Genomic DNA, 26,814 nt, shown 5'->3' with positions numbered 1-26,814 from the left:
AGCGCAGGAACGTAAGAGTGGAGTCAAGGTAAACAATCCTTATCCAAAATAATTCATGCACTAAGGTCAAAGTACTAAAAGAAACAAAGCAAGAAGTACCCGCCTTTATATGAAGATCGTGTCAACCGTCTTCAATCAACGTCCTGTAAATCACGTGATGTACAATTTAGCTAATTTCATAACGACACTGGCTAAATTGAAACCCAACTTCAAGACCAAAACTAATAGGGAAAAACCCTAACCCAAATGACCATTAATTAACCCTAATTAATGATAATCCGATAATCCTCAATCAACTGATTGTTTCATCTTCCAATAAAAATTTGTATATAGTAACACATTTATAACCCAACCTAGCATCAGAAATCACTTAATTCATTTCCAACCTTCTTAATTACAAATCCACTTCATATCGAAATCAAACTACAATAACCTACTTTGCTAATTTCATTTACCATTCCACCAACCAAAATAGACTAAATAACCGTATTCAAACCACCATCTGAAGTCTAGAATCGAACCTCCTTCAACCACACATGAACAAACCAGTTACAATACTCAAATCAACCCATGATTACAACTAAACACAACCTAATCCTTTCAAATTCCAATTCCAAACTCAACCCCTTTTTATCGACTAGTTAATCAAGTTTAAATAAAAAAAAAATGAATTCAGGTATGTATCCAACTGAAACGGAACGGATCTTACCTTAATCCAATCTGTAAATCTACGATAGCTCGATGAAGCATCCGGATGCAACCATGAAGAAATGGAACTCACCGCTTTAGATATGATGGAGAGAACCAGATAAAGTCTGGCGAAGTGATCCAGTCCGCCCTCTCATCACCAACCGATCGAGTGCTCTAAAACATTGAATGACCAAGGCGCCACCACAAGCACGCCAACACCGAATCTCACATTTCACCGGGAAGAACCAAATCGGAAACCATACCAAGCACTCCACCTTCTCTAGGTTTTTCCTCACCCCTTTACCTCACAGATCTCAAGCTATCACAAGTAGAAATACTTGCCGGAACCGTTGGGGCACAGCGCGAAGAGAAGAGACCGGCAATTGCTGTGGTGCTCGTGTGCGAGGAAGAGAGGAGAGGTCTGCTACCCGTAACTTGCGGCCGAAGGATGCTGGTGGAGCTAGGGCTCGCTGGGGTCGACGTCGAGTAGAGGCGGCGGCTGCAATCTATGGTGCAGCGTGGCTTGGCGTGGTCGGCGGCGTTTTTGGGGAGAAGAGTTCGTGAGAGGGAGAGGGCTCGGACGGCATCGCGAGAGGATGGGAGAGGAAGAGGCTCAGCGGAGGAGGGGGGAGCGGCGTCGGGCGGCGGTGAGGAGGAAAAGGGAAGGTCGGCGCCGCGGGGAAGGGAGGAGGCGCGCGCATGAGGCTGCTAGGGTACGGCAAGTTTAGGATTTTATAATATAAACTTAGATTTAGATAAATTAAAACCTAAGTTTATTCCTCAATCAACTGCCATAATTGGATATTCCAAACGGACCTTTTCCAAACCTATAATTTTATCCCCTCACAATACGTCATACGAGTTCCGATTAATTCCAGAAAAATTCCAAAAAATTCCGTTAAGACTATTAGCCTATTAAACCTGATTATTTAATTATTATCTGGTTCGGTATTTTACACCCTTGATTAGTAGGACACAAAGAAAGCATGACCATGCTCAAATGAGTCAATATGAGATATTGAGCTTATTTGATTGAGTGTGTCTACTTAGAGATCAAGAAACATAAAGGTTGATAAGAGGATGACACGGTCTATACCTCATTGATCAATCTAGATATCAAGGATAGAGGGACCAAGTCATATAAGATAATAGTCACGGATAGGTTAGGTCAGATCTTGACTTTCTCATCACTTGGGTAGCAATGATGCTTTGCTAGATGTCACTCATTGCTTATGTATCTAAATGTTGATTTAGGTACATTGTCAATGTTACGATAACCTATTGGATCACACACAAAGAACAAGTAGATTTGGAGATGGGTTCATATGATGAATCATTGGATTAAGTCTTATTCGAATTGGACTTATTGAGTTAGACTTAATTTGATTTAATTGTTGGATTAAGTCCAATTCAAACTAGACTCAAGGAGTCAATTCAAATTAATGAAATGTGATTCATTGAATTTGAATTGTATGAGATTAATTGAGTAAGACTCGATTGAATTAGACTTGAGTTAGACTCAAGTGAATTAAACTTGAGTTAGACTCAAGTGAGGATTAATGAGACATTCATTGAATTTCAAAATTCAATGATACATTTGATTCAATTTTCGAAATTGAAATGAGGAGTTATTTGAAATGAGGAGTTACAAGTGTGTGGTCCTTAATGAAGTGTAAATGCTCATTAAGGCTATTAATGCTAATTAAATGTTTTCATTGGATGAAAATACTTAAAGTGTTTTTCTCTTCATTTTGGCTTAATGCTCTTCATTCTCCTTGCTCTTCTTCTCTCTTGGCCGAAAATCCATTCTCAAGGTTGCTAGCACAACCTATCTCCATTTGTGAGTTTGTGAGACAAACGAACGCTTGTTTGTGTGGATATCGTAGAGGTGCGAACGTGAGATCGTGCTGTGATCTGAGCTGTCGGGAGTCCGTGAGCACGCTACAAAGGTATAATCTCTCATGTTCCTATGTAAACTTAGTATATTTTTCTTCTCACTTCGCATGGATCTTCTGGAGGAAATAAGTTTTTCCGTTACGCATTTGCGTGTTTAGCAACCTATTTCCTTACATTTCGATATTGTAGCTACAGTTACGTTGTTGCTCTTTTCTCTTCTCTACTTCATCCACTTGTCGTCGGTGATTGACTTGAGCGTCGGAGGGTCATCGCCGGGAACCCCTTTCTGGCTAGGCACTAACGACCTGTGGTTGCAGGCTTAGCTCGTTGGTCTACATTCGGTCTACATCCAATCAACGTGAGTACCGTCTCCTCAGCTTCCGTCGACTCGACTCTCGGACAGGATCAAAGCGTTTGGTTCATAAAATCGATAAGAGATGAACTAATCATTTCTTAATTTGGTTTGTAGAATATAATAAGTTGTTGATTTTCATTTCTAAATATGGATTTTTTTTCCATAGTATTAGCAAACTCATTAGGCTATTTTATTTGCTTGACTTATTTGGATTGGTGAATATTTGGTTAAAATTGAATTGAATTATTTAAAATTAAATCAATTGAATTTTTTTTACCAACCAAATTAATTAAAATTTGTTATTAAATTTGAATCCATATAAAATTGATTATAATTGAATTAATTAATTTTTTTAAAAAATATTATTTTTAAATAAAAAAGTATTTTTAATTGACTTTTAAAATTGAAAATTAAATCAATTTAATTAAAATGATTAATATTTTTTTTAAAAAATAAAATTTTAAATAAATCGAATCAAAATTTTAAATTAAATTAATTTTGTTCTATAATTTTGATTCAATCAAAATTTTAGTCACTTCTACCTATAAGTTAATTTGGAGGGTTATTCCTGGGATTATGGTGTCACGGTAAGATATTCAGATTGTCACTTGGACACCCGCGATTCGAACCTCAATTATGACGTATTTGTAGAAATTTATTCTTCAAATTGGGGGCGCGTAACCAAAGGATGTTAGACTTCTAGATTGATCGTCACGCTTTTCGATTTATCCTAATGATCAATAGAAAAATTTCGTAAGACTAAATTAATCATCGTCAATAAAATTAACTGGAATTATTATTATTATTTTTTATTAGGAGAGATTTTATTTTTATTGTCTCGAAGGCATTGGACACTTCTCCATAGTGATTCAGATGTCACTATGAGTCTTGCTCTTAAAAGCCCCACAAACCTAATGATAGATTACAATGCACCATCCATAATTGTCGGCCTAACCACGAGTCGGCACCAATCATTGGCCAAATCTATTCGCAGTTCTAATTGATTAAGGATAAAGATGCATCAAACAAATAGCAAATATGCCCAGAAAAGATAAACAATCGAGACAGGGCCCCACAAACCTAATGATAGATTACAATATCTTATCCATAAATGTCGGCCTAACCGCTCGCCGGCACCAATCCGCTGGCAAAATCTATTCGAGCTCGCATCGTGATTCGATGCACCAGAACCGACACGAGTCCCGCCAATCCCGCCTTTTTGTCTTCTTAGGCGCCGAACGAGTTTTTAATTAGCTTCAATCCCAAAGAAGCTCCCTAAACTACTACTACACACACCGATCGGGCCATCATCCCCTCAGGTTGCTCTGCTCGACCATCTCTGATCCGGAAGGAATCTGATTCGATTCGAGGCGGCGGCAGAAGGCGCTCTATTGATCGACTTGGTGATGGTGGTGGTTTGTTCTTCGCTGGTTCGTGGCTTCTAGGTCGCCCAGCTGCCATGGTTCCGTGGTGCGCCTCCGCTCTCTTTTGCTCTTATTTGATTGTTTTCTTCGTCCTTGCTTGCTATTGTGCTGTCTGTTTAGTTTTCCGTATAGTTTTCCTCCATCGGAGGTTTCGATTTCAATCTTGACCGTGGTTGCGGTCGCGTGGAAGACTGGAAATTGGTCGTTCCTGCTTCGTGATTGTGTATGTGTCCCCGATATAATAATCTCCTCTGAACGAAGAGGGTAGAGTTGAAACCCAGGCAGGTAACTAGGGTTTTGGGTGATTAAAGCGGCGCACTTGGACAGACCCCATCAAATAATCACGGGGGAGAGTTTAGGGGAGACGGAGATGGTGCCGTGCTACTCGCCTACGCACAGGAAGCTAGCGGTTACTGACAGCGTTTTACTGATTGGCTTCGTCTGATCACTGTCGGGATGAGGCTCGCCTACCAGAAAAAGGTGAAGGAAGGTGATGAGATAATCACTTTAAAACAACAACAACAACCAAAGTCTTTATCCCACTAAGTGAGGTTGTCCCTGGGGCTATGATGCAGTGGAAGAGCGCCCAGTTGTCATTCAAACACTCACAGTTCGATTCTTAGCTATGACGTATTTGCAGGGATTTTTCTTTCACATGGGACTCACAGCTAAAGGATATTGGGCTTCTGGGTCACCCGCCGTGAGCGCTTCTCGATTTACCCTGGCGGCCGGTGGGAAACTTTCACAGGGCTAGGCAGGTCACCCAGATTCGACGTTACTTGATTTGGTTAATTATTTTTTTTTATCTAAGTGAGGTAAGATTATAAAGTTCTACGCCGGACTCGATCTCCTACTGTATTCTTATCTATATTTAAATGAAATCAAAGTCTTTATTCCTCTGGATGAGGTCGGTATATATAATTTTATATCATTGGACTCGATTTTCTATTATATTCTTATCTATATTTAAATGAATTTTGTTTTATTTTATTATTGTTAACTAAGTTTTTCTTTGGTCTTCTTCTTTCTTTATTAATACACATATTTATCATGGTCTCATACTGTCTAACTCGAGATGTTTAAATACATATTCATACTATGAATAAAGTACAGAATGGAAATACAATGTAAAAGACAACACAAAAAGAAGGTGAGAAAGAGATAGCCACAAAAGGATGTTAGTAAATTGTATTACAAAGTCTTAGGGTTTACAAAAAAAAAGAGGGATAGAAATTGACAACAAAAGTAATAACAAAAAGACTAGTCTACCCTTACCTAATAATCAACTATACTAACATCTCTCTCAAGCTCATGATGCACTAGTAGAAAACATTGAAAGTTTTTAGCCAGAAATTGAAAACATATGGTGGAATGCGCCTTGGTGTGCAAATCTGCAATTTGCATGGAAGATGAGGTAAACGGCAAGGTGATGATACCATTTTGATAGTGATGGCGAGTGAGATGACAATCAATCTCGATATATTTTGTGCGCTCGTGAAAAGCAGAATTGTGAGTAATTTGAATTGCAATGGAGTTGTCACAATGCATACGGGTAGGGTCCGAGAGTAAAACACCCATATTAGCAAGTAACCAACACAACCAAACAATTTCAGCAATAGTAGAGGGCATAACATGATATTTTGCTTCGGTAGAAGAATGAGAGACAATATTTTACTTTTTTACTTTTCTAAGAGATAAGGGAGTCTCCCGAGAAACACAAAATCCGGTGGTAGACTTACGATATGTAGAATCACCACCCTAATCTACATCTGAGTAGGCACTCAACTCTAAGGTAGAAGTGGAAGGATAAAGAAGACTATGAAACTATGTACCTCGAAGATGTTGAAGGATGCAAAGCATAACTCCCCAATGTATTGAAGTGGGAGAAGCAACAAATTAGCTGACAATGTGAACAGCATAAGCAATGTCAGGTCTAGTGATGGTGAGATATTGACTGCCAACTAAAGTGCGATATAGAAAGGGATCTGGCAAGGGAGCACCATTAGTAGAAGAGTACCAAGCATTAACCTCAAGCGGAGTATCAACAGTGCGAGTGTAACATAGACAAGCTTGTTCTAGAATGTCACCAATATATTTGGATTGCAAGAGAAAATAGCCACGAGGAGAATAAACTACTTCAATTCTCATAAACTGATGTAGATGACCCAAATCTTTCATCTTAACTCACAAGCCAAATGCAGTTTCAACTCTGCTATTCCATTTATATCATCCCCTGTAATAATTATGTCATCAACATAAAGAGAGAGCAATGTGCGAACTAACGAAGTACAATGAACAAAAAGAGCGGAGTCATGCTGTCTAGGAAGAAAGGCAAGAGACACAATCATAATGGAGAACTTGTCAAACCAAGCTCGAGGAGCTTGTTTAAGGTCGTAAAGCCTTCTTTAGTCTATAAACTTCACTAGGGTTGTGAGTGACACCTGGTGGAGGTACCATATAAACTTCTTCTTGAAGATCTCCATTTAAAAAGCATTTTTAACATTCATCTGGAAAATAGACCACTGACGAACTGATGCAACTGCAATAAGAGTACGGATACTAACAAGCTTGGAAACCAGAGCAAAAGTTTCCTTGTAATCCATACCATAATGTTGGGAAAATCCTTTGGCAACTAAACGAACTTTATACCGCTCAACTGATCATTAGATTTAGTTTTGATTTTATACACCCATTGAGAATCGATCGCATGCTTCCCCAAAGAAAGAGGAACAAGATCCCAAGTACCTATTTGATACAAAGCAGAAAGTTCTTCTGCCATAGCTTGTTACCAAAGAGGATCAAGAGTAACCTCTCTATAAGAGGAGGGCTTGAATATATGCCAATAAAAGAAAATAAAGAACCAAATAAGTAGAATACACAAAATCAGATAATTGAGTGGACTTACGAGATCGTGAGCGTAACGAGGAGGAGGATCCACTATCATAGGAGCACTATGGGGAGCAATAGGAGAAGAGGGATTATTGGTAAGCTGATGATTAGAATCTGTATGAGTGTCAATCCTGCAAGTAGTATCATTAGGAGAAGAGGTGCAAGGGTGATCTAATTATGGGGAAACATGAGATGACATATCATCGGAGTTAGTGCAAAAGGGATCAATACAAGTGAGATCAGGTTTTTGAAGATTAGGAGTGTCAGAGGGAATGGAATAGAATGGGATGTGTTCAAGACAACATGATGTGAGACATAAAGTTTTCGACTAATTGATCATAACATCTATATCCTTTTTACCCTCGCCGTAGCCAGGAAAAACATAAAGAATGGACCGAGAACTAAGCTTACTATGTTCAACAGGGGCGGATCCAGTGGGGGGGGGGGGGGGGGCGGCATCGGCGGTCGCCCCCTCTTGTCGGCGGTGGAACCCCTAGTATTATGGGGTTTCACCGATGGAGATGGAGGATACTACCCCTTGTTTATCATGATCTGTCCCTCCATATTTGAATTTCTGGATCCGCCATTGATGTTCAACATAATGACGTTGGACAAAACATGTGAATCCAAAAACTCTTAAGGCAGAATAATCAGAACATAAATATATAGTTTTTTAAAAGGAGACAAACTGGATAATAGAAGATGAAATTCTATTGATAGAATGAACTGCAGTAAGAAAGCTTCCCCCAGAATTCACTAGGAACATATGTAGATAACAGAAAAAAAGATTGGATGTATATTCACCACCCAAATCACATCGGAAGCATTTAATAATAGCCTTTTGTTAAGTTTTTATCATGACACAAAAACATATGATAGATAACAAGAAAATCATAACAATGCTTCATAAGATAAACCTAAGTGTAACGAGTATAATTATCAATAAAGAAAACATAGTAACGTGATCCACTTTTTGTACGAACAAGAGATGGACCTCACACATTAGAATGAACTAACTCAAACGGTGCAAGAGAAACGAAGACACTTCTATAGAAAGGTAAGACAAAAAATTTCGCTAATTTGCAACCATAACAATATGAAATATCATGAGTTTGCAATTTTCCTAAATTTTTCTTAGAAGTTAAGTATTTCAAATGAGAAGAAGAAACATGCCCTAGACGAGAATGTCACACATACAAATCAGAAAAGGTAGAACTTAACTGAAAGGATGACAAATCAACACTAGAAGTTACAACATCTTAAACTTTTAGCTCTTCGAATACATTCAATACCCCTTGCCTACTATCTATCCCAATCTACTTCAAGGACTACGGATCCTGCACATAACATGAAGATGCAGTAAAAGAAACTGAAAAACCATAATAACATAATTGACTTCAAGGTAAAATTAGGTATATGACATATATCAGATAGAGACAACTTAGGCGTACAAATAGAACCAACACTAGAAGAAGATGAATTTATATATACAATAGAATTGATATTAGGTGACATATGATGCGAAGCTTCATAATCAAGGATTCAGATAGGGGAAGATATACCTAAGGTACCACTAGAGGGCAAATCTATATGAGAAGTGGTAGGCATGACATGTGGCTGAGATGCAAGAAGATTCTGAAACTATTCGGTAAGAGTAGTAATTGTGGCATTGGATGATTGAGTCACTCCATAGTCGGAGGAACTGCTGTTGCCATGTTGGGTGCTCCAGATTTAAGGAATTGTTGTTGTGGTTGGCTACCGAATTTCCAAGGAGAAAGCTATTGTGGTGGTAATGTTCTATTTAACAACTTGGGACACTACGTTTTCCAATGGACCTTTTGCTTGCAAAAATGACACTTATCATTACCAACCTTTGTTTGAGATCTATTCTGATTGTTAAAAGGAGGCCTGGGCTGGGCAACAAAAATAGAAGGATTGGGAGGAGGAAGAATTCTTTTTTTTTGTGCTCACTTTTTCACGTTGAGACTTCAGGCGATTTTTTTCAATTAGTAGCTCATTGACTACAGAGTCAACAGAAGGAAGTGGATTGCGATGCAGAATGGTTTTACGAAGGCCCTCAAAATCATCTCGAAGAGCCATTAGAAACTGAACCAAGCATTGTTCTTCCCTACGAGCAACATATGGAGCAAACTCTCGCAATTGAGCAGATTTTGTAATTGCTAATTGATCCCAAAGGTTAGACATTGTAGAGGAAAATGCCTGAACACTCATACTATTTTGTTGTAGAGCACGAATGTCTATTGTTTTGCAAAATTAGATTGAGTATACAATCTCTCTAAGTGATCCCAAACTTCCTTGACAGGTTCATACTTTGCAAGTTAGACATCTATCGATTGCAACACATAGTTTCCAAATGATAATTTTCTAATTGCAAGCTTCCCAGGCATCTAGTTGTTCTGCATATTTTTCATCTTCACTATCTACAGGTTTGACAAAGGTTCTCGAAACATACCCTACATTCGTTTGCTTTTCAAAAAATTCCTCATCACATAACCCTAATAGGAGTAATTTTGCCCATTCATCTGCACACTAATAGACTGAAGTGAATCATTTTTCGTACCGATCATTATAACAATAAAAGCAATATACCAGTCCCCACATGGTGCTCAGTTGGCTAGAGGGTGATAGATATATTACAATGGGGCAAGGGATCAATTTCTGACGCATGCCCTCAGATCCCTCCTATCCCCTAGCCACTTGACGGTCGGCTATTAGATAACCCTGTGATTTATCTCCCTTCACATAACTTAGGAATGAGTGTGAGGAGCGCTTGAGGTGAGCGTAATCACCTTTTGCTACAATAAAAGCAATATACCAAAATCAAGAGTCACGTTTTTCCATCGTGGGCTTAAAGGACTAAAAATATGATCTCCATCGTTCAAAATGTAGTCCTGGATGTAAGGAATTTTCCCTTAAAGTTTCAAGGCAATCCAACTATTGAAACTTGAAACTCAAGAAAATGCAATTCTTCTACAGTTGGCTCAAAGAATTTCGAAAATAAAATTCTTTTCTTTCTTGTTATGCAACGAGATGGATTCGCTCTTATACCATGTGAATAAAGCAAAGAATGCAAATAGAATGCAAAAGACAATATAAAGAGAAGAAGAGAAAGAGATTGCCACAAAAGGAGACTAGTAAATTGTATTACAAAGTCTTAGGGTTTACAAAGAAAAGAGGGATATAAATTGTCAACAAAAATAATAACAAAAAGATTACTTTATCCTTACATAATAATAATTAGCTATACTAATACATATCATTTTAAACGTGTCTTTTGAAGTCTTTCCTCAATAGAAACAACTCCGAGTGTCTTTACGTTCTTGTTTTTTATATTGTCCATTATCATATGACCTCACATCTACTTTAACATCATCATTTCTGTGACTCTCATTTTCTGTTTATATATTTATTTCATGGCCCAACATTCAGTTTGAGATAATCACTTCGAGATAAAGATTTAATTTAATATCTCTATATATAGACATAAAAGTGTGAAACATAGAAATAGAGATTTAATTCAATTATCAAGGATTTAGTTATTTTCAAATCCTAAATAAATATGTAGTAAAAGCTTCTAGTTACTAAACACAGATGATGATAGGCGCGCAGTCAAACAGATGCTCAAACATGATTGAGTCATGCCATCTCAAATTCTAACACATGTAAAAGATGATCAAGAAAAAATGGGAAGGGAATCCTACAGTTCATGTCAGAAAGATTTCAATTCGCCATCAATCATCTATGTTATCGAATGGCATGTACTCTCCCAAAGGAATTAAAGCTGCCAATTTGCAAGAGCAGGAGCATATAGAGACCAGAAATCTCGCTGATACAAGTGGCTCAGGTCGTCATTCATGTCTCGGTTCCAGTCCAGTACTATCAGAACCTCATCTGAAGCCATGGCTCAGCAGCAAGGCACCTAGCAGTGAAGAGGAACAGGTGAAGTTCATGCCAATCATTTCTCAGAATGTGGACAAAGTCGATAACATTCAGGCTAAGGGTTTCAAATCTGGCATTGTCGATTGGGGATTGCTTGAGAGATTGAAGTATCATCAAAAATGTGCCGTTCATTGGGGAACCAAGAGACCCAAATCCATCAAGAACAAGTCTTCTCCAGTGCTTTATACATTTAACACATACACTCAACACACTGGAAGAAAAGCTCGTCCTCAATCTGAAAGGTTTGGTTCTTTTGATCACAAAGCAAAACAGATAAGTGTAGATGATGAACAATTGGACGATTCAAAACGAGCTTCAACCATAAGTCCTTTTGTTGCAGATAGTCAGAAACACTACGATGCTTGTTCAGACTTGAAAGCCACATGTTCTGAATTGTCATTGCAGATGGATTTTGGATCTTCAGTTTCAACCTCCAATTTTCTTGTTCTTACTTCAGCTGGCACATACAATACCACAGAGATTCAAGACACTAGCTTGCAACATCCACAGGAGTCCCAAGATTATCCTCATAATCAAGGTTTAGCAGATTGTTTGTGTCAACTACGTCAGAGCAACAACATACAGAATCATCTACGTGATATTGCCGAGACAAGACGGAATAGTTTCGAGTCATATTTTGATGACACCATTTTAATGGAAGGAAAAAGTTGCAAAATTTCAATTGGCCATGTTGTGGATGATAAAGTCATTGATGAATCTCCTCGCCTTTCCAACTCTTGTCTTTTCCCTTGCGTCAGTCTAATCAAAGCATCTAATACTTTGCGAGCTGAGACTGTGATATCCACTGAAAAATCAAAACACCAAATCAGGAACCAGAAGCAAATTTCTCAAAATAGTCTCCAGCAATTTTTAATCCTTGCAGCTAAAGAAGAAAGAAATTCATCTGTCTGTCAGTCAAATGTTAGGCCAAAGTGGATGAAGCGAAGTGCAAGTTTAAAGGACGGTTCTTCAACATTCGGGCTTGGAACAGCAGATAACAATAAAGAAATATCAAGTTATAAGGTGAGGCAGAGTCCATTGAGGATGGTATTTAACTCTTTGCTGATACCAAAGAACACTGTGCATCTTTCTGGGCCAATTTCCTCTTCACCTTCTCAAAGTTCTTTTACATATAAAAATGGTACATATCTGATCTCTAAAAAGACAGCAGATACTTCAAACGATGAATCCTATAGAAAACAAGGGTTTCTTCACAATGACAATCATGATGCTAAAATTTGGAAGGCTATTCTTCAAGTTTCCTGGAAACATGGAGTGCCTTTGTTTATGTTCTCATCCTCAGATGGTGGTATTCTTGCAGCAACAATAACAAGGCAAAATGGCTTGCACAAGCATGATTTTGAGTGTGCTTATTCAATATTTTGCCTTCATGAAATTAAGAAGATTGATGCCTTGGCTAACACCGGGAAAAGAAGTAATAAGCAATGGTTGGTTTCTGATGTCATTGGCAGGATGAATGTTTCAAGAACAAAAAATCATGATCCCCAAAATCATTATTTCACAAGAGAGTTTGTGTTGCTCGGTACTGAGCCAACACCATCTCAAGGACCTGATGCCTTTTCACTTAACTCTGAGCTCGCTGCCATTATTGTCAAGGTTCCTGAAGAAATGCTAGAAAGTTGTGATCATTCTTTGCCGCGCATCAGCTACTTCAATGATTCACCAGTAAGTATAAGCCATGAAGAGGAGAGTAGTAACTCAGACCTATGCAATATGGTAATCCTACTTCCAAGTGGAATTCATGGTTCATCAATCGATAGCAAACCTCCACCATTGATCCAGAGATGGAGATCAGGAGGAAAATGCGACTGTGGAGGCTGGGATGAGGGTTGCAGCCTAACTGTTCTAAGCAACAAGTTCCATGGGTGCAGCAGCTCAACACTGAGTAATATGGGTAGACTTAAGCTGTTTCTTCAGGTACATAAGCACCTCTATGATCCAATTTGTTTCTGCTATTGAATCAATTGTTGTTAAACTTGGGAAAAAGTTCATCCACCTTAATTCTCGAATAACCGTGTCACTTTTCTCAGGCTGGATCACAAACAAATACTCATGCCTTCCACATGGTTTCTTCCGAAGATGGGCTGTACACAGTTAACTTCGTGACGTCCATTTCCTGTGTTCAAGCTTTTGCAATTGGTCTAGCAACCCTGCACTGTTGGCACCCTTCCATTCATTCTTGTGAGCCAAAAGAACTGCCACTGCAAGATAAAGGATCTCCCCACTGTAAGTGAGTAAGGAAACATGCTTTGACATATTTTCTCATCCTGATTGAGTTTGCTATTTCATGATGATGGTCAAATGGATTAGCCACTATTTGTACATGATGTACCATAGTTTGGTTAGGTGTGTGTACAGATGAGTAAAGAAGTTGATCAAAAGTAAAGATATTACGTTCCATCTTCATGCTATGCAATTATCCTCTAGCTAGGCGTCAATGATAATTCGTCATCATTGATCGACAATATCTTTGAAGCAATGTGTTTGTGATCTCTAAAAAGATATAAAAAAAACTTTAAGCAAACATTAATATAATCATCCAGCATGACAATAGCATAGGCCTACCATGAACACCTAGAAGGTTCAATATGACTATTAAACAACATCTCTTAAGTCATTTGATCTCTAACAATATTCTATGATGCATTAGTGTAGTCACCAATCACCAAGCACGATAATAGCATAGGCCTACCATGAACACATAAAATACTCAATGCAATTATAAACAACTCAAGCAAAGGAATAAAAAATGTCAAAGAAGAGGTTTCCATCAGGTTAGAATTTCAACTAAAGCTTATTCATCACAATCTCATTAGATTGAGTCAACATAAGACCCAACATATTGATGATGCCTAATCAATGGTACTTTAACTTATCCTCACTCCGAGTCATCACAAATTATTTTTTATTGCCAAACTGAAAACAGGATTCAACAACTCCAACATAACTTTCATTCAAATCATTGACATCTATCCTCAAAAGTTCAACTCGCTTATCTATTAGTGTTATTGTGCCCTAAGTGGTTTATTGTGAATTTGGATTTTGATGTTTAAATAAATGATTAAAGTTTGATTTATTTTGTGATTTGATATGTGTATTTGAGTATGTAGAAGAATTCATGTTCGACTAGATTAAATGATGATATGGATGATGACTTAAGGCAATACGTTTAGTAGTTTGGAGGTCTAAAAAGATCAGAGAAGGCTGTATGAGGTAACATAGGGATAATAGGATGACTTGACATACCCAAGTTGTAGGCCTGATGGCTAAAGGTTTGAAAAGATAAGAGAAGATAGCTTTGACAAGAAGACCCACCCATTGCAGCACAAAAAAGATATTCCAATCTCTAGTAATAGATTGGGAACGACCTTCTTCTTTGGGATGGCAAATGCATGAAGCTCCTCACTCTTTGAGACCTTAGTAGCCATGATCTTACAAGATAAACTCTTGTCTTGTTCAAGAGACCAAGCTACCCGAACATTACCAATGTACCCTGTCTTACTCCAAGTCCAAAATCCGATCGAGCCTATGCAGAACTTCCTTCTTAACCTTTGAACCTCAGTTACTAATGTGTTGAACTTGCGTGAAAACCCCTACAGAAGTCATATGTCATTAACTCCGAGGATCTCTCATGCATTCAAAACCACTAATTACTAGATATAAGGCCATCTTACCCTCAGCTGCAAGGTACTGATGTACATATATTATAGTGGCTATTAATAAGGAAAACTTCATGTGTTATTCTACAACAGACTAGAGACATTAAATTTGATTTAATCTTTCAATTTGCATTACTTTAAATTGATTAGGTCCTACTAACAATTAATCGAGTCTACAAAAGAACCTTATGTACATTCTATGTGATAAGAATATTCTTGTCCTGGGGCACGGCGTGATGGTAAATGACAAAGTGGATAATCGAAACAACGGTGATTCTCACGCTGGGTATTCTCGAAAGCCTGCGGTGCTCGAATTATTGGTGACACTGGGTTTTCGGGCCATGGATATCTAGGCTTTCCAAATTTATTCTGATGACAGATAGAAAACTTTCTTTGTGTCGGACTGTCCACTTCAGGATTAGTTGGATAGTAAGAACTAGATACATGAGTTAAAAAAAAGTGACAAGATTACTCTCATTCTTTTTTTAATCAAGGTATCTAATTTTTCGAACTAATTAATCATGACAGTCACCGGTCCAACCCCGTGAAAGTTTTTAATTGACCACTAGGATAAATCCGAGAAACACAAATGGATTTTGACGAACGATCCAACATCATGAGTGGTTCGAATACTGTGGGTGTATGATATACCCAGTGAAAAATTTGAATCCTTGTTGCATGAGAATTTGTCATATTACTTATCATTATACTGTGCTCCGGGGGTATGGTTATTATCATTCTCATTCGAGACATGTGCTTCGGGGGTATGATTATTATCATTCTCACTCGAGACATAAAGGGATAAAATTATAATGTAGGCCTATATTCGTACATTGCGTAAAAACATATCTTTTTTTTTTCATATATTTATAATTTTTAATAAAAGACAGTAATGAAACTTTTATTAATACGGGATATTAGAGATAAATCATACTATATTACACAATCTTATTTGTATTATAAGAGGTTATTTTCATAATTTAGAATCTTTGGTTTCAAGATCACACGATTTTCATATAAATTTTAAAAATTTATATCTTAAAATTTATTAATTTACAGATAACATGAACTGTATTTCTAGAAATATTTTCAACCTACAATTTAAATAATGTTTATGTTATAAATAATATTATATAAAAGATATGAGGCAACCTTTCCTGCCCCAGTCATATTCCGGGTGAGAGCTGCTCCCCCTCCCCTCTCCTCTCTCTCTCTCCGTTTCAAATGACTCTTTTACCCTCTTCTTTATTTTTTTTAATTTTATTTATTTTTCATTTATTTTTAACTAATTTTGTTTAAAAATAACTCTCATATTATATATTTTTAATTTTATTTAGTTTTATTTTTTAATTAATTCAATTTATTATTTTTTTATCAATATGATATATTTTTTTAAAATTTTATTTAATTTTTATTTAGTTTTATTTTTAAATCAATTTTGTTTATTATTTTTTAATCAATACTTTATTTTTACAATTTTATATAAATTTAATTTAGTTTTATTTTTTAATTAATTTTTATCAATACTTTATTTTTGTATTTTATATAAATTTTATTTAACTTTATTTTTTAATTAATTTTATTTAGTATTTTTTCAATTTATTATTTTTTTAAGTTTTGTTTTTTTATTGATTTTATTTTTTTATTAATCAATTTTTTTATCAATTTTTTATTCCTTTTTATTTTTTTTTAATAATTTTTTTATATGTTTATAATCTTTTGTTTATTTTTAGTTATAGATTTTAGGAGTTATTATTTGTAAAAATTTTAAAAATATAAAAATATGAATCAAAATAAAAATTATATATTTAAAGCTAACAAAAATACTAACAATTAATAGTGCATACATTCATAACTTAAGAACGAATATTTTTTTTCAAATGAAGAGTACATGTAATAATAAAAAAAAATACAGAAATTTATAAAATTAGAAATTTTAATCAATATTGTCTCCAAAGTCTGCTCGTTTGGTGGTGATGTACCTATTACTTGGTACCACAAATGAACACATGTCCTATAACGAATGACTCATCCTTTACTTTCATACGATGAATGTTGCCATCATCACATTGGAATGAGTGATACAGGATAATGAGGATGTAAGAAAACTTGTACGAAGTGATTGCCAACATGAGCAATAGCTATTTCTCGACGCTTATGGTTTGGAACTGGAGAAGTTCTTTATGGCAAGTGAGTAAAACAACTCCCAACACTCTCACAAAATGTATGCAGTACAAGATTGTACCTTGATGCGATGACAATTCCTAAAGGCATAGAGTTCATCCAATACATTTCTGGTGCTCACGGCTCGAACCAATTTAATGAGAATAATAGATTGGTTACCAAGTTTCGATCTGGATAAAGTTGATCATATATATCCTTATTTTGTTGAATCTCTTCTATAAACTTGAATCGTACTTGAAACCAACCTTCTTCGCCATACCCAATTAGTGTAGCTATTGCCCTGAATCCACAATGACCATCAGCTTGAACATCAACAGTATGAGAAATATAATGCTGCAGAGGCACAGGTAATTTCTCAATATAAGTATCATGGATGAGTGGAATTGGAGAGTGATCATGGGTCGTTTGAGTATTGCGAACCTTCGACCCCTTCCACGTCTTTCTCTCCCTTGAGATGTTGTAGTCGGTTGAGAGACCCTAGATTTTGAAGTGGATGCATCTGCAAAAGAAGGTATGCGACGTCCACTTTGCTCATCTCTACCCGTAGGTCGACCTCTATGTTCTGTGTTGTATGAAGGGGATCGAACTGTACTTTGAGATGGATCTATCATATTGAAAAACTTGTTTATCATATGTTCTCGCATATGTGGATTCATCCCATCTAATATCTCAACAACGTGAGATGTCTTGTTAGGTTGTGCTCCCTCGTCATTAAACTGATGTACATGCATCGACAATCTCCTCCAATGAGCGTTGATACTCTGAAGCGGAATTGGAATGGAAAAGTAACGATAATGTGCAAGATCATGCTCGCATGACAATCCGTATACAATTTTGATAGAATAGTTGCATCTGCCGACTGACTGGTGAGATACTTCCTCAATGCATTTTAGCTGACCAGAAATCAATTCCATTGCCTCTAATGAAATCCGACACCTTATTTGACTAAAAATGTCATCATGTAAATGTTGATGGTGTGGAAAGTTGAGAGATCTCTCGAATGACTTCTTAATATCTCCGAACTGAATTCTCAACATCTTATGTATTTTTTCAAAAGATGTCTGTAGGGATGACATGGTGTCTCCCAAATATAATTTCAGTCTCACATGTGCAGACTCTGGCCTGTAATAAAAAAAATGCATTGTCTTTTATACTGAAAAGAATTGAAATAGTACAATAATGAACAAAATTTAAATAATAAAACTATAAAGTGACCATACCTTTTATTTGAATTGCTCCCAAGGTGCATACATGTATTAACCCATGCTGAAACAAATCGCTCTTTGTAAGGGTGTAACCATGTATTCCAAAGGTAATTTAGAACACCCTCGAATCGTTAATACTCTTTGCACATGACATCGCACTTTTGCTGGTAAGACCATTGTGTCGATGAATTAATGAATGAGTGCTATGATATATAAAAATGTTATCACTCCAGACCAAGCTTAGGGGCACATTTCTTCATTACACACTAGTTTATATGTCAAATACAAAGGATGTGACGTGCATTGGGAAAAGATGTTTCAATGACATTAATAAGCGTCAAACCCTAATCTGAAACAAACACCAATGACAACGATGCATTCTTTTCAACTATCCAATTCTTTAAGGTACCTAATACCCATGTCAGTTGCTCTGTCCTCTCATTACTAAGATATGCGAACATAAGTGAGTAAGTTCGCATTGTCGATGTGATACCCACAACCTCTAATAGTGGTATCCGATACTCATTGGTCTTGTATGTGACATCAATGATCAACACAGATGAAAAGTTGACAGACAACTCTATACTTTTTGGATAAACCCAAAGAATATCTGTGATTTCGTTGGTGTCTGGATTTGTATGGTAATTATGAAGGTATTCTTTCTTGATTAATTGGTCCAAGACATACTGAATATAATTTAAGCCGCCCCGTTTAGCAGATTTATTTGTGAAAATGACATTGTAAATGCTTTTGATCCTTGTAGTTTTTTACGGGTCTCTTTCTTTCAAAATACTAAGAATTTCACGAGGTGTGGTGCTGTTGGTCATGTCGAGGACAAATTCTTTCTCTATTGGTTTTAACCTACTCAGGTACTCATGACTATCAATATATTCTGTTAATTGATGATTATGAAAACCACAGACAACCCTTAAACCCCACATCACACCATCTGGAGGTATTGGTATACCTCGCAGCTTAAATGGACATTCACATTTTTTAGTCCCAGTATTTCTTTTTAAGGATTGTCCATCAATTAGATATCGTGGCGGTTTGTACTTTCCACCTCTTTCACACATAAGATGACACTTTAGTACCTTACCACCTTTTAAATTAGCAGAATTTTTAATAACTACTATAATACCATTCTTCAGATCAATTGTCTTTACCCAATTTATCATATCATCTCTACTTTTAAATATCTATATAAAAAAATATAGCAAAGATGTATACGTATGACATTATCCAATCTTAATATAATTTCTCTACTTATAAAATAAATAACGAATATGCATAAAATAATGATAATAACTAATTTGATCTGTGGTAAATTCGACTGTATAATCGCGACTGTTGTTGGAGATACTCTCTCCACTAGGAACGTCATTCTCAATTGACCAACTATTTGAAAATAAACTCAAATAATCATCCATAGTTTCCTTCTATGAATTACGAAAAGTAATGATTAAAAAGATAACTATGTTTCAAGAAGAGAGAAGGAGAGGCTGAGAGGGAGATAACAGTGGAGGGAGGTGTGATTGAAGAGTGACTAAAAATGAAGTGTGAGAGGAGGATTTAAAGGGAGATGTTTTGACATGTGTCAAGAGTTGAAGGGTGAGTAATTTAAGGGGAGAGGAGGTTTTGACATGTGTCAAGGGTTGGAGGGGGTAATTTAAAGAAGATGGGTGTTTTGACATGTGTCAAGGATTGGAGGATGAGTAATTTAAAGAGAGTGAGGAGTTCTAATATGTATCAAGAGTTGGAAGTGAGTAATTTAAAGGGATGAGAGATTTTGACATGTGCCAAGGGTTGGAAGGGGGTTATTTAAAGTGATAAGAGATTTTGACATGTGCCAAGGGTTGGAAGGGGGGTAATTTAAAGTGATAAGAGATTTTGACATGTGTCAAGGGTTGGAAGAGGAGTAATTTAAAGGGATGAGAGATTTTGACATATATCAAGAGTTGGAGAGGGGGGGGGGTAATTTAAAGGGAGGGGAGGTTCAGGTTCTGACATATATCAAGCGTTGAAGAGGAGTAATTTAAAGGGAGGGGGTGTTTTGACAGGTATTAATGGTTGAAGGATGAGTAATTTAAAGAGGGTGGGTGATTCTGATATGTGTTATTTGTCAATGGTTGGAGGGAGGGATGATTTAAAGGAAGAGAAGATTCTGACATATGTCAAGAGTTGGATGGGAGTAATTTAAGTGTCGAATTAGATAGGTAATTTAAAGGAAGAGAGAGATTCTGACATATATCAAAAATTATATAAAATAAAAAAATAAAAAAATTAATAAAAAATAATAAACAAAATTGATTAAAGAAATAAAATTAAATAGAATTAAAAAAATAATAAACAAAATTAATTAAAAAATAAAACTAAATAAAATTAAAATATATATATAAGTATTAATGAAATAATAATAAACAAAATTAATTTAAAAAATAAAAATTAAATAAAATTAAAATATATATAAGTATTAATGAGAACTAATAAATAAAATTAGTTAAAAAAATAAAACTAAATAAAAATTAAATAAAATTAAAACATATATATATAAGTATTAATGAAAAATAATAAACAAAATTAATTAAAAATAAAACTAAATAAAAATAAAAAAATAAATATAAATATTAATGAAAAAATAATAAATAAAATTAAAAAATATATATAAGTATTAATGAAAAATTAATAAACAGAATTAATTTAAAAATAAAAACAAAATAAAAAAAAATAGAAAGATCATTTGAATTTGGGGGGGGGGGGGATTTGCATTCCAGGTGTGTTTCTTTCTATTTTTGTTTTCCCACAGGTCGTCCCCCTTCCGCAACCAGCGAATCAATCGTGGGGCTTTTTCTGACTTACCCCTGAAGTTTAAAGAATTCTCAGATTATTCAAATCGATTGAAACGGATCTTAGCCTACAATTTCGGATGAAAATTTGACAATTTCCTAAAACTTCAGGCGTGAATATGGAATTTGACACAAATAGAGGTAATCATCCGCTTAAACCGTTTCATTGGCTCAAATCCTTTTTAAGAAATTTTAATTTTTGAGATTAAATACTTTATTTAATCGATTTAAAAAAAAGAAAAAAAATAGAGAGAAAGGTCTCTTTTTCTCCCTCTGCACTCTTTCCTTTCTCTATTAGTTCTTAAATCGGAGTGGCGGCCCTTTTTCTCTGCCTCTGCCAGATTTGTAAATTGTACCCATCTCGAGTCCCTTTCTCCTCTTGTCGCCGCCGGAGACCCGTGTTAAGGCCGCGTTTTGTCCGAGGTGAGGAGGAGAAGGGAGGCGGTGGAACCTAGAATACCGTGCCCTCCTCAAGCTCATCGTTATTTTAACCTTGATCACTTCTCGACGGCAAATTCGTCTCTTTCTGTTGCTCCCTGCATACTTCGCAGGTATATTTGTTGGTGCGGGAGAAACATTGTAGGAGGAGGGTTGATTTTGTGTTCGTTTCAATGTTTTTCTTGTGTGTAGTTGTTACAGATCGGGGTCGCCTCGGACGGAGGCGGAATTTGGTCTTCGTCCGGTGAATAAAGATTAACCGTGATCTGTGTGCGTCGATCGGTCGGTTTATCCGCAGAGGAACGAAGGGGGCTATGTGGAAGAGAAAGGACGGTGGGTAGTGAAGAAGTATGGGAGTGATTGGGCCTTCGGTTATCAGTGATGACGATGTACATTGCTCGCGAGGCTTCCAAGGTCCTTTTTTTCTTTGCAGAATTCATCTGTGCTGCGAGATCTTTTTATGTGCATGTTTGTTTCTTTTTTTTTTTCCTTTCTTATTGTTGACGCCTTTTGATCTGGCGTATGGCTTTCCGGTTGCAGCTATGGAGAAAGATTTGCATGGAAACGGCTGTGGAGCTTCAACTTCTTATCGAGAAGTGGAAACTTCTACTTGCAGGACTCATTTTCCAGGTATGTTGATGATACTTCTCCTTAAAACCCATAATTTTGCAGGGTTATTCTGGAATATATTTTTTTTTAGAACTAAAGAGAAAAGTGGTCCGCAGGACTTTAATGGGCTTACAAAATTTAAATAAAACAAAAAATCTACCGGTTCAGAAAAACATTGGAAGCGAATCATTTATCATGGGAACTTTTAGTTTGTAAGGCTGATTATTTTTCTCATCAGTTATGATCCTTTTCTGTATCTGATTCCTCAATATACAGGCCGAGTGATATAAAGATGTTTTGTTTTCCACACTCGAGTTGGATCTGTTGCCCTCCCATTTAATCAGTTTATTTAACTATTCTGGCTTTGGCAAAACTAAAGTTGCACTTGCATTGTTTCATTGGACGTCTCTGTCCATATCCAATGTTTAGAAAGATTTACTGTGGACGCATCATTTTATTTATCTATGTGGTCGTAATATTGGAAATAGTTTGGTCTTGTGTAGGACAAAGTAAGAACATTTGTAATGGATAAATTGACACTTGGGTGAAATTAATGATGAATCTTGCTATTCCAGAGAATTCAATCCTATTGCTTTTACATAATAGGGCTATAAGGTTCTTGAGTATAAATGAACAATTGTTTTTGTACCCCATGTATTACGACTAGGTATATATTCGGTCTTATTGTAAATTTAGCCATAAGATTGTTCTCTTTGAATCATTGTGACTATTATTCAAAAGAGGTGTAATTTTATGCTGTAGGATAGTATACCGAAAGAATTATATACTTGATCAAACAAAATTTCTATTAGCATGCAAAAATATTCAACTATTCTTGGACATCAATTTATTACACAAATTGTTAGTTTATAGATTCAGTTAATGAAACATCTACAGGTTTTGTTGTCATCCATAGGTTTGGCAATATAAACTTACACTTGTTAATTGACCAATTTTAATTTGTATTATGTTTCCTTGCATCTAATGGAGCTTTTAACAACTTATGATTGGAGAATGGATTCAGTAGCTATTGGTAACGATTAATGATTGGAGAGGGACTGATTACTTTTAGTTTTAACACTTGACAAGTTGTTTAGTCAAAAGATCAGCATAATTTCCTTGATTGCTAAGTTTAATTCAAGAATTCTTCTGATTAATCATGCAAGAATGACTTTTCTTCAGTATATTCATGGGCTAGCTGCACGAGGAGTTCATTATCTGCATCAACCTGGTCCGACTCTTCAAGATCTTGGGTTTATGCTCCTTCCGGTGTGTCCTACGACTTGGATTAACTGTGATTCTTTAAAAAAAAATTAAATGCCTGTAATATTTTAGGGGGCATCGAAGTCTTTTTACTTTTTTTTGTTGCTTTTATTTCCAGGAACTTGGCAAAGAACGTGGCCACCTCAGTGAAAGTCTATTCACTTTCATTTTCTTGTCTTTTGTAGTGGTATGGTTTAATTATCTTTTGTTTTATGACTCTTTTCTGCAATCAAAATTCTGTTTGGAAAATGCATAGAGCTAGAATATGTAAGTTATTTTTCTGGAAGCAATTCCATAGTTTAAAGCATAATTGCTACATGAAAATTTTGAAAGCTAATGTCAATAGAATATCTCATCAAAGTATACAATGGTTTTGACTGCTAGACTTCCCATGTTTGTTACTTAGTCCTTCTGCCACTATCTTCTGTGTAAATTCGTTGTGCTTTTTTCCTTTGTTTGATACTCTAATAAACTTTGTTTGTTTACCTCCATCTTTTTGTCTCTTCTTGTGTTATGATTTTCTATTTGGTGTTTTCTGTTCATATAAGTTTCTAATGCTATATGTTCTGATGGAAAATTCATAGAACTAGAAACAATTAAATTTTCACATAAAAATGCCAAAGTTAGTTCAAACTCAAATATCAAATTTGTTAAAAGCTGATGCCAGACAATGCCATGTTTATTTCATGTTTTGCAGACTTTCCATCTTTTTGCCCTATATATCTTTTTACTACTTTGTTCACCTTCCATGATGATTCCTTGTGTTTTTACCTTTTATTCTAGTCTCCTAACAGTTAGCATTTAATTATGACACCCTTTATGGCGTCACAATTTCACATGCTCAGCATTTAATGTGGTAGAGGCTTTTAATTGCCATATGATGGTAGGGAGGGGAAATTTCAAATCCAATGAAAATTGGATCCTCAATCAATGAATTGAAGCTGGATACTTGCATTTTAGTTTCCATAAACGTGGGTTACAATGATGAATTATGGGTTGTCTAATTCCTTCCTTTAACTATTCCAAACACAATTCTATTAAACAACTGGGCTTATCATTCATGTTGGTAACTCTTGGATTGTTGTTCATAAGTTTATTAGATCTTTAAATACTCATATCAAATAAAACACTCACTATCTACCCCTTTTTTTAATTCCTCTTCTTTGTGAGATCTTTATCTCATGTTCCTTGTTATAAATTTTATAACTTGGGGGCAGGTATTGTTCTTTGTAAGCTTTATTTGTATTTCTAATTTACGGTGATTGCTATACTTTCCAACACCCTTTATTGATTATTTGATGATGTGTCACTGTGTATTTACATGGTGCAGTGGACTTTTCATCCATTTGTTTATCATAGCAAGCGCTTCTACACTGTTCTGCTCTGGCTAAGGGTTTTAGCTTGCCTTGTTGTAAGTTTGTGTTGAGCTATGTTTTTTGTTGCATATTCTCTGTTTCTTAAAGCTCAATGGTTTTCTGCAGTTTTTTTAAAATATTTTTTTAATGCCGAATGGTTTTTTCAGGCTTGTCAAGCATCAAGGATCATTACATTCTATTCTACTCAACTTCCTGGTCCTAACTATCATTGTCGCGAGGTTTTTGTGAAATTCATCGTTAATTGTTAATATTCTCTCCCTCAACAGATTCTGGGCATGATTCATTGTAGTCATTTCTTGTTTCCCTCTCCATGTAGGGGTCAAAGCTTGCCAGGCTGCCCCCACCAGAGACCATCGCCGAAGTGCTACTGATTAACTGTGAGATTCTTTATCTGATATTAACTAACCATAGTTAAATGGTATAATTTCTTATATTGAGTTTCTTTTTCCACTTGTCTGCAGTTCCTCGTGGAATTCTATTTGGCTGTGGCGATCTCATATTTTCATCCCATATGATATTTACACTTGTTTTTGTACTTGCATACCATAAATATGGATCTAAAAGGTATGTTTCTGCATTCAATTGAGCTCATATTTTTAACCGTTCTTTGATTGTTGAAAAACATTGTCATAATTTGTTGCTGCAGGTTTATGAAGTTCCTTGCTTGGGTTGTTGCTATTATTCAGAGTTTGCTTATAGTTGCTTCTCGCAAACATTACACTGTAGACGTAGTTGTTGCATGGTGGGCTGGGTTTGCTTACTAGTATTTTGATTAAACTTTAATACTTTGATTGTGACATTTATATGATATTTTCGATCTTTTTGCTGTCAGGTATACTGTAAATTTAGTGGTATTCTTCGTTGACAAGAAACTACCAGGTGCGTTGTACATGCATGAGATATTTCTGCTCAAAAATCATATTCTATTCGATGACATTTTTAAGATTTGTTTCTTCTTTTATTTATTACTTATTACAGAAATGCCTGAACGTTCTAGTGCCCAACCATTACTACCATTGAGTGCTAAAGCGAAAGATGAAAAATCCAGAGAAGAGCACCACAAACTATTGAATGGAAATATAGGGGATACTGCTGATCGGGTACAATGCTATGCTTGATTTATTTTTCTTCTAACATCTGGTTTATCAGCTCTGGTTTCATATTGATCTGAATATCATCTAACTAAAGCATTGTTAACAAAGCCTAAACTCAGGATGCTTATCATAATTCAGATTTACTTGATTTATTTAACAAGCACATAACAAGTGCAAGTAACATGCATTAGTTTCAATTGTCCTCAAATTGAATCGCTTCCTGTATGAAATGAATTTTGCACACTGAATAGCGCAGCCTTTGTTTATGTGATTGAATTATTAGAACATTACATACTCTTAGCTTAACATCCTACTAACTCACTGTTGATGGAGTTTAAACGTTTGTTTTTCTTCCCAACCAGAGGCAGAGATTGCAAATGAATGGCAAGCATGGAGAGGACACTAATCACATTCATTCTGAACCTTTAGTGAGCGGTGCTTAGATGATATCTGATATCAAAAGCTGTGGCTGCGCGTGCAGTACATGGAATACCAAGTCATTGCCATGGAAAATAGCCTATACTTGTTCAGATTAAAGCCCATTGAGAAGTTCTAAGCAGTGCCCACATCCCATGTGTAACTTGGGCATGCTACTTTCTAGCTCCTTGCATCAAGAATGCTCATGTGTATTATGTCCTTTATCTTCAATTCTTCATCCTTAAGTAAAAGAAAATATTTGATCTCGTGTTGATCGTGGCAGTTGCATTTGCTGAGGGCTGATGTGCCATGTGCCTGAGATCTTGTTTCAGGATCTCTTCTCATTGAAATGTGCTAACATACTTACAATAATTGCAAGGAAGATTTTGGGTCAATTTTTGGTAGATTGTTTAGAAATGATCCTCACTAAAAACAGTCTTCATAGAATTTCATCAAAGCGGAAATTGTTGTCCTTTAGAGCAGTGAAA

General features: G+C 35.9%; 2 protein-coding genes across 5 annotated transcripts; both read left to right on the top strand.

The window, feature by feature from the left end:
• Positions 1 to 4,185: 4,185 nt before the first annotated feature.
• LOC121980370 lies at positions 4,186 to 13,641 on the top strand. Of its 3 annotated transcripts, none has more exons than XM_042532378.1 (3): positions 4,186 to 4,411; positions 10,867 to 13,152; positions 13,266 to 13,641. In XM_042532378.1, the coding sequence occupies exons 2-3, from the start codon at positions 10,945 to 10,947 to the stop codon at positions 13,467 to 13,469; spliced, it is 2,412 nt and encodes an 803-aa protein (XP_042388312.1). In that variant the 5' UTR covers positions 4,186 to 4,411; positions 10,867 to 10,944; the 3' UTR covers positions 13,470 to 13,641. The 3 variants fall into 3 exon arrangements, with proteins under 3 accessions (XP_042388312.1, XP_042388314.1, XP_042388313.1); XM_042532380.1 differs by having other exon boundaries at positions 4,187 to 4,411; positions 10,885 to 13,152; XM_042532379.1 differs by having other exon boundaries at positions 4,187 to 4,411; positions 10,877 to 13,152.
• A 7,766-nt stretch (positions 13,642 to 21,407) lies between these two features.
• On the top strand, positions 21,408 to 26,592 carry LOC121980368 (phosphatidylinositol:ceramide inositolphosphotransferase-like). Of its 2 annotated transcripts, none has more exons than XM_042532377.1 (13): positions 21,408 to 21,680; positions 21,769 to 21,981; positions 22,108 to 22,197; positions 23,359 to 23,445; positions 23,558 to 23,626; positions 24,770 to 24,850; positions 24,962 to 25,033; positions 25,132 to 25,192; positions 25,277 to 25,379; positions 25,462 to 25,557; positions 25,648 to 25,694; positions 25,794 to 25,915; positions 26,272 to 26,592. In XM_042532377.1, exons 2-13 carry the CDS (start codon positions 21,949 to 21,951, stop codon positions 26,350 to 26,352), a joined length of 942 nt encoding a protein of 313 aa, XP_042388311.1. In that variant the 5' UTR covers positions 21,408 to 21,680; positions 21,769 to 21,948; the 3' UTR covers positions 26,353 to 26,592. The 2 variants fall into 2 exon arrangements, with proteins under 2 accessions (XP_042388311.1, XP_042388310.1); XM_042532376.1 differs by having other exon boundaries at positions 21,760 to 21,981.
• The last annotated feature ends 222 nt before the right edge of the window (positions 26,593 to 26,814 follow it).

This window comes from Zingiber officinale, chromosome 5A (assembly GCF_018446385.1).
Source record: "Zingiber officinale cultivar Zhangliang chromosome 5A, Zo_v1.1, whole genome shotgun sequence".
NCBI classification, from domain to species: Eukaryota; Viridiplantae; Streptophyta; class Magnoliopsida; order Zingiberales; family Zingiberaceae; genus Zingiber; species Zingiber officinale.
This window is presented reverse-complemented; position numbering and strand designations above follow the sequence as displayed.

Excerpts from the sequence above, each read along its gene's own strand:
- LOC121980370 (XM_042532378.1), top strand. The coding sequence starts at position 10,945 with ATGATCAAGAAAAAATGGGAAGGGAATCCTACAGTTCATGTCAGAAAG. Across the intron at positions 13,153-13,265 it reads GACTTAAGCTGTTTCTTCAG|GCTGGATCACAAACAAATAC; the intron begins GTACATAAGCAC and ends CACTTTTCTCAG.
- LOC121980368 (XM_042532377.1), top strand. The coding sequence starts at position 21,949 with ATGACGATGTACATTGCTCGCGAGGCTTCCAAG. Across the intron at positions 25,558-25,647 it reads GTAGACGTAGTTGTTGCATG|GTATACTGTAAATTTAGTGG; the intron begins GTGGGCTGGGTT and ends TTTTGCTGTCAG. Across the intron at positions 25,695-25,793 it reads CGTTGACAAGAAACTACCAG|AAATGCCTGAACGTTCTAGT; the intron begins GTGCGTTGTACA and ends TACTTATTACAG.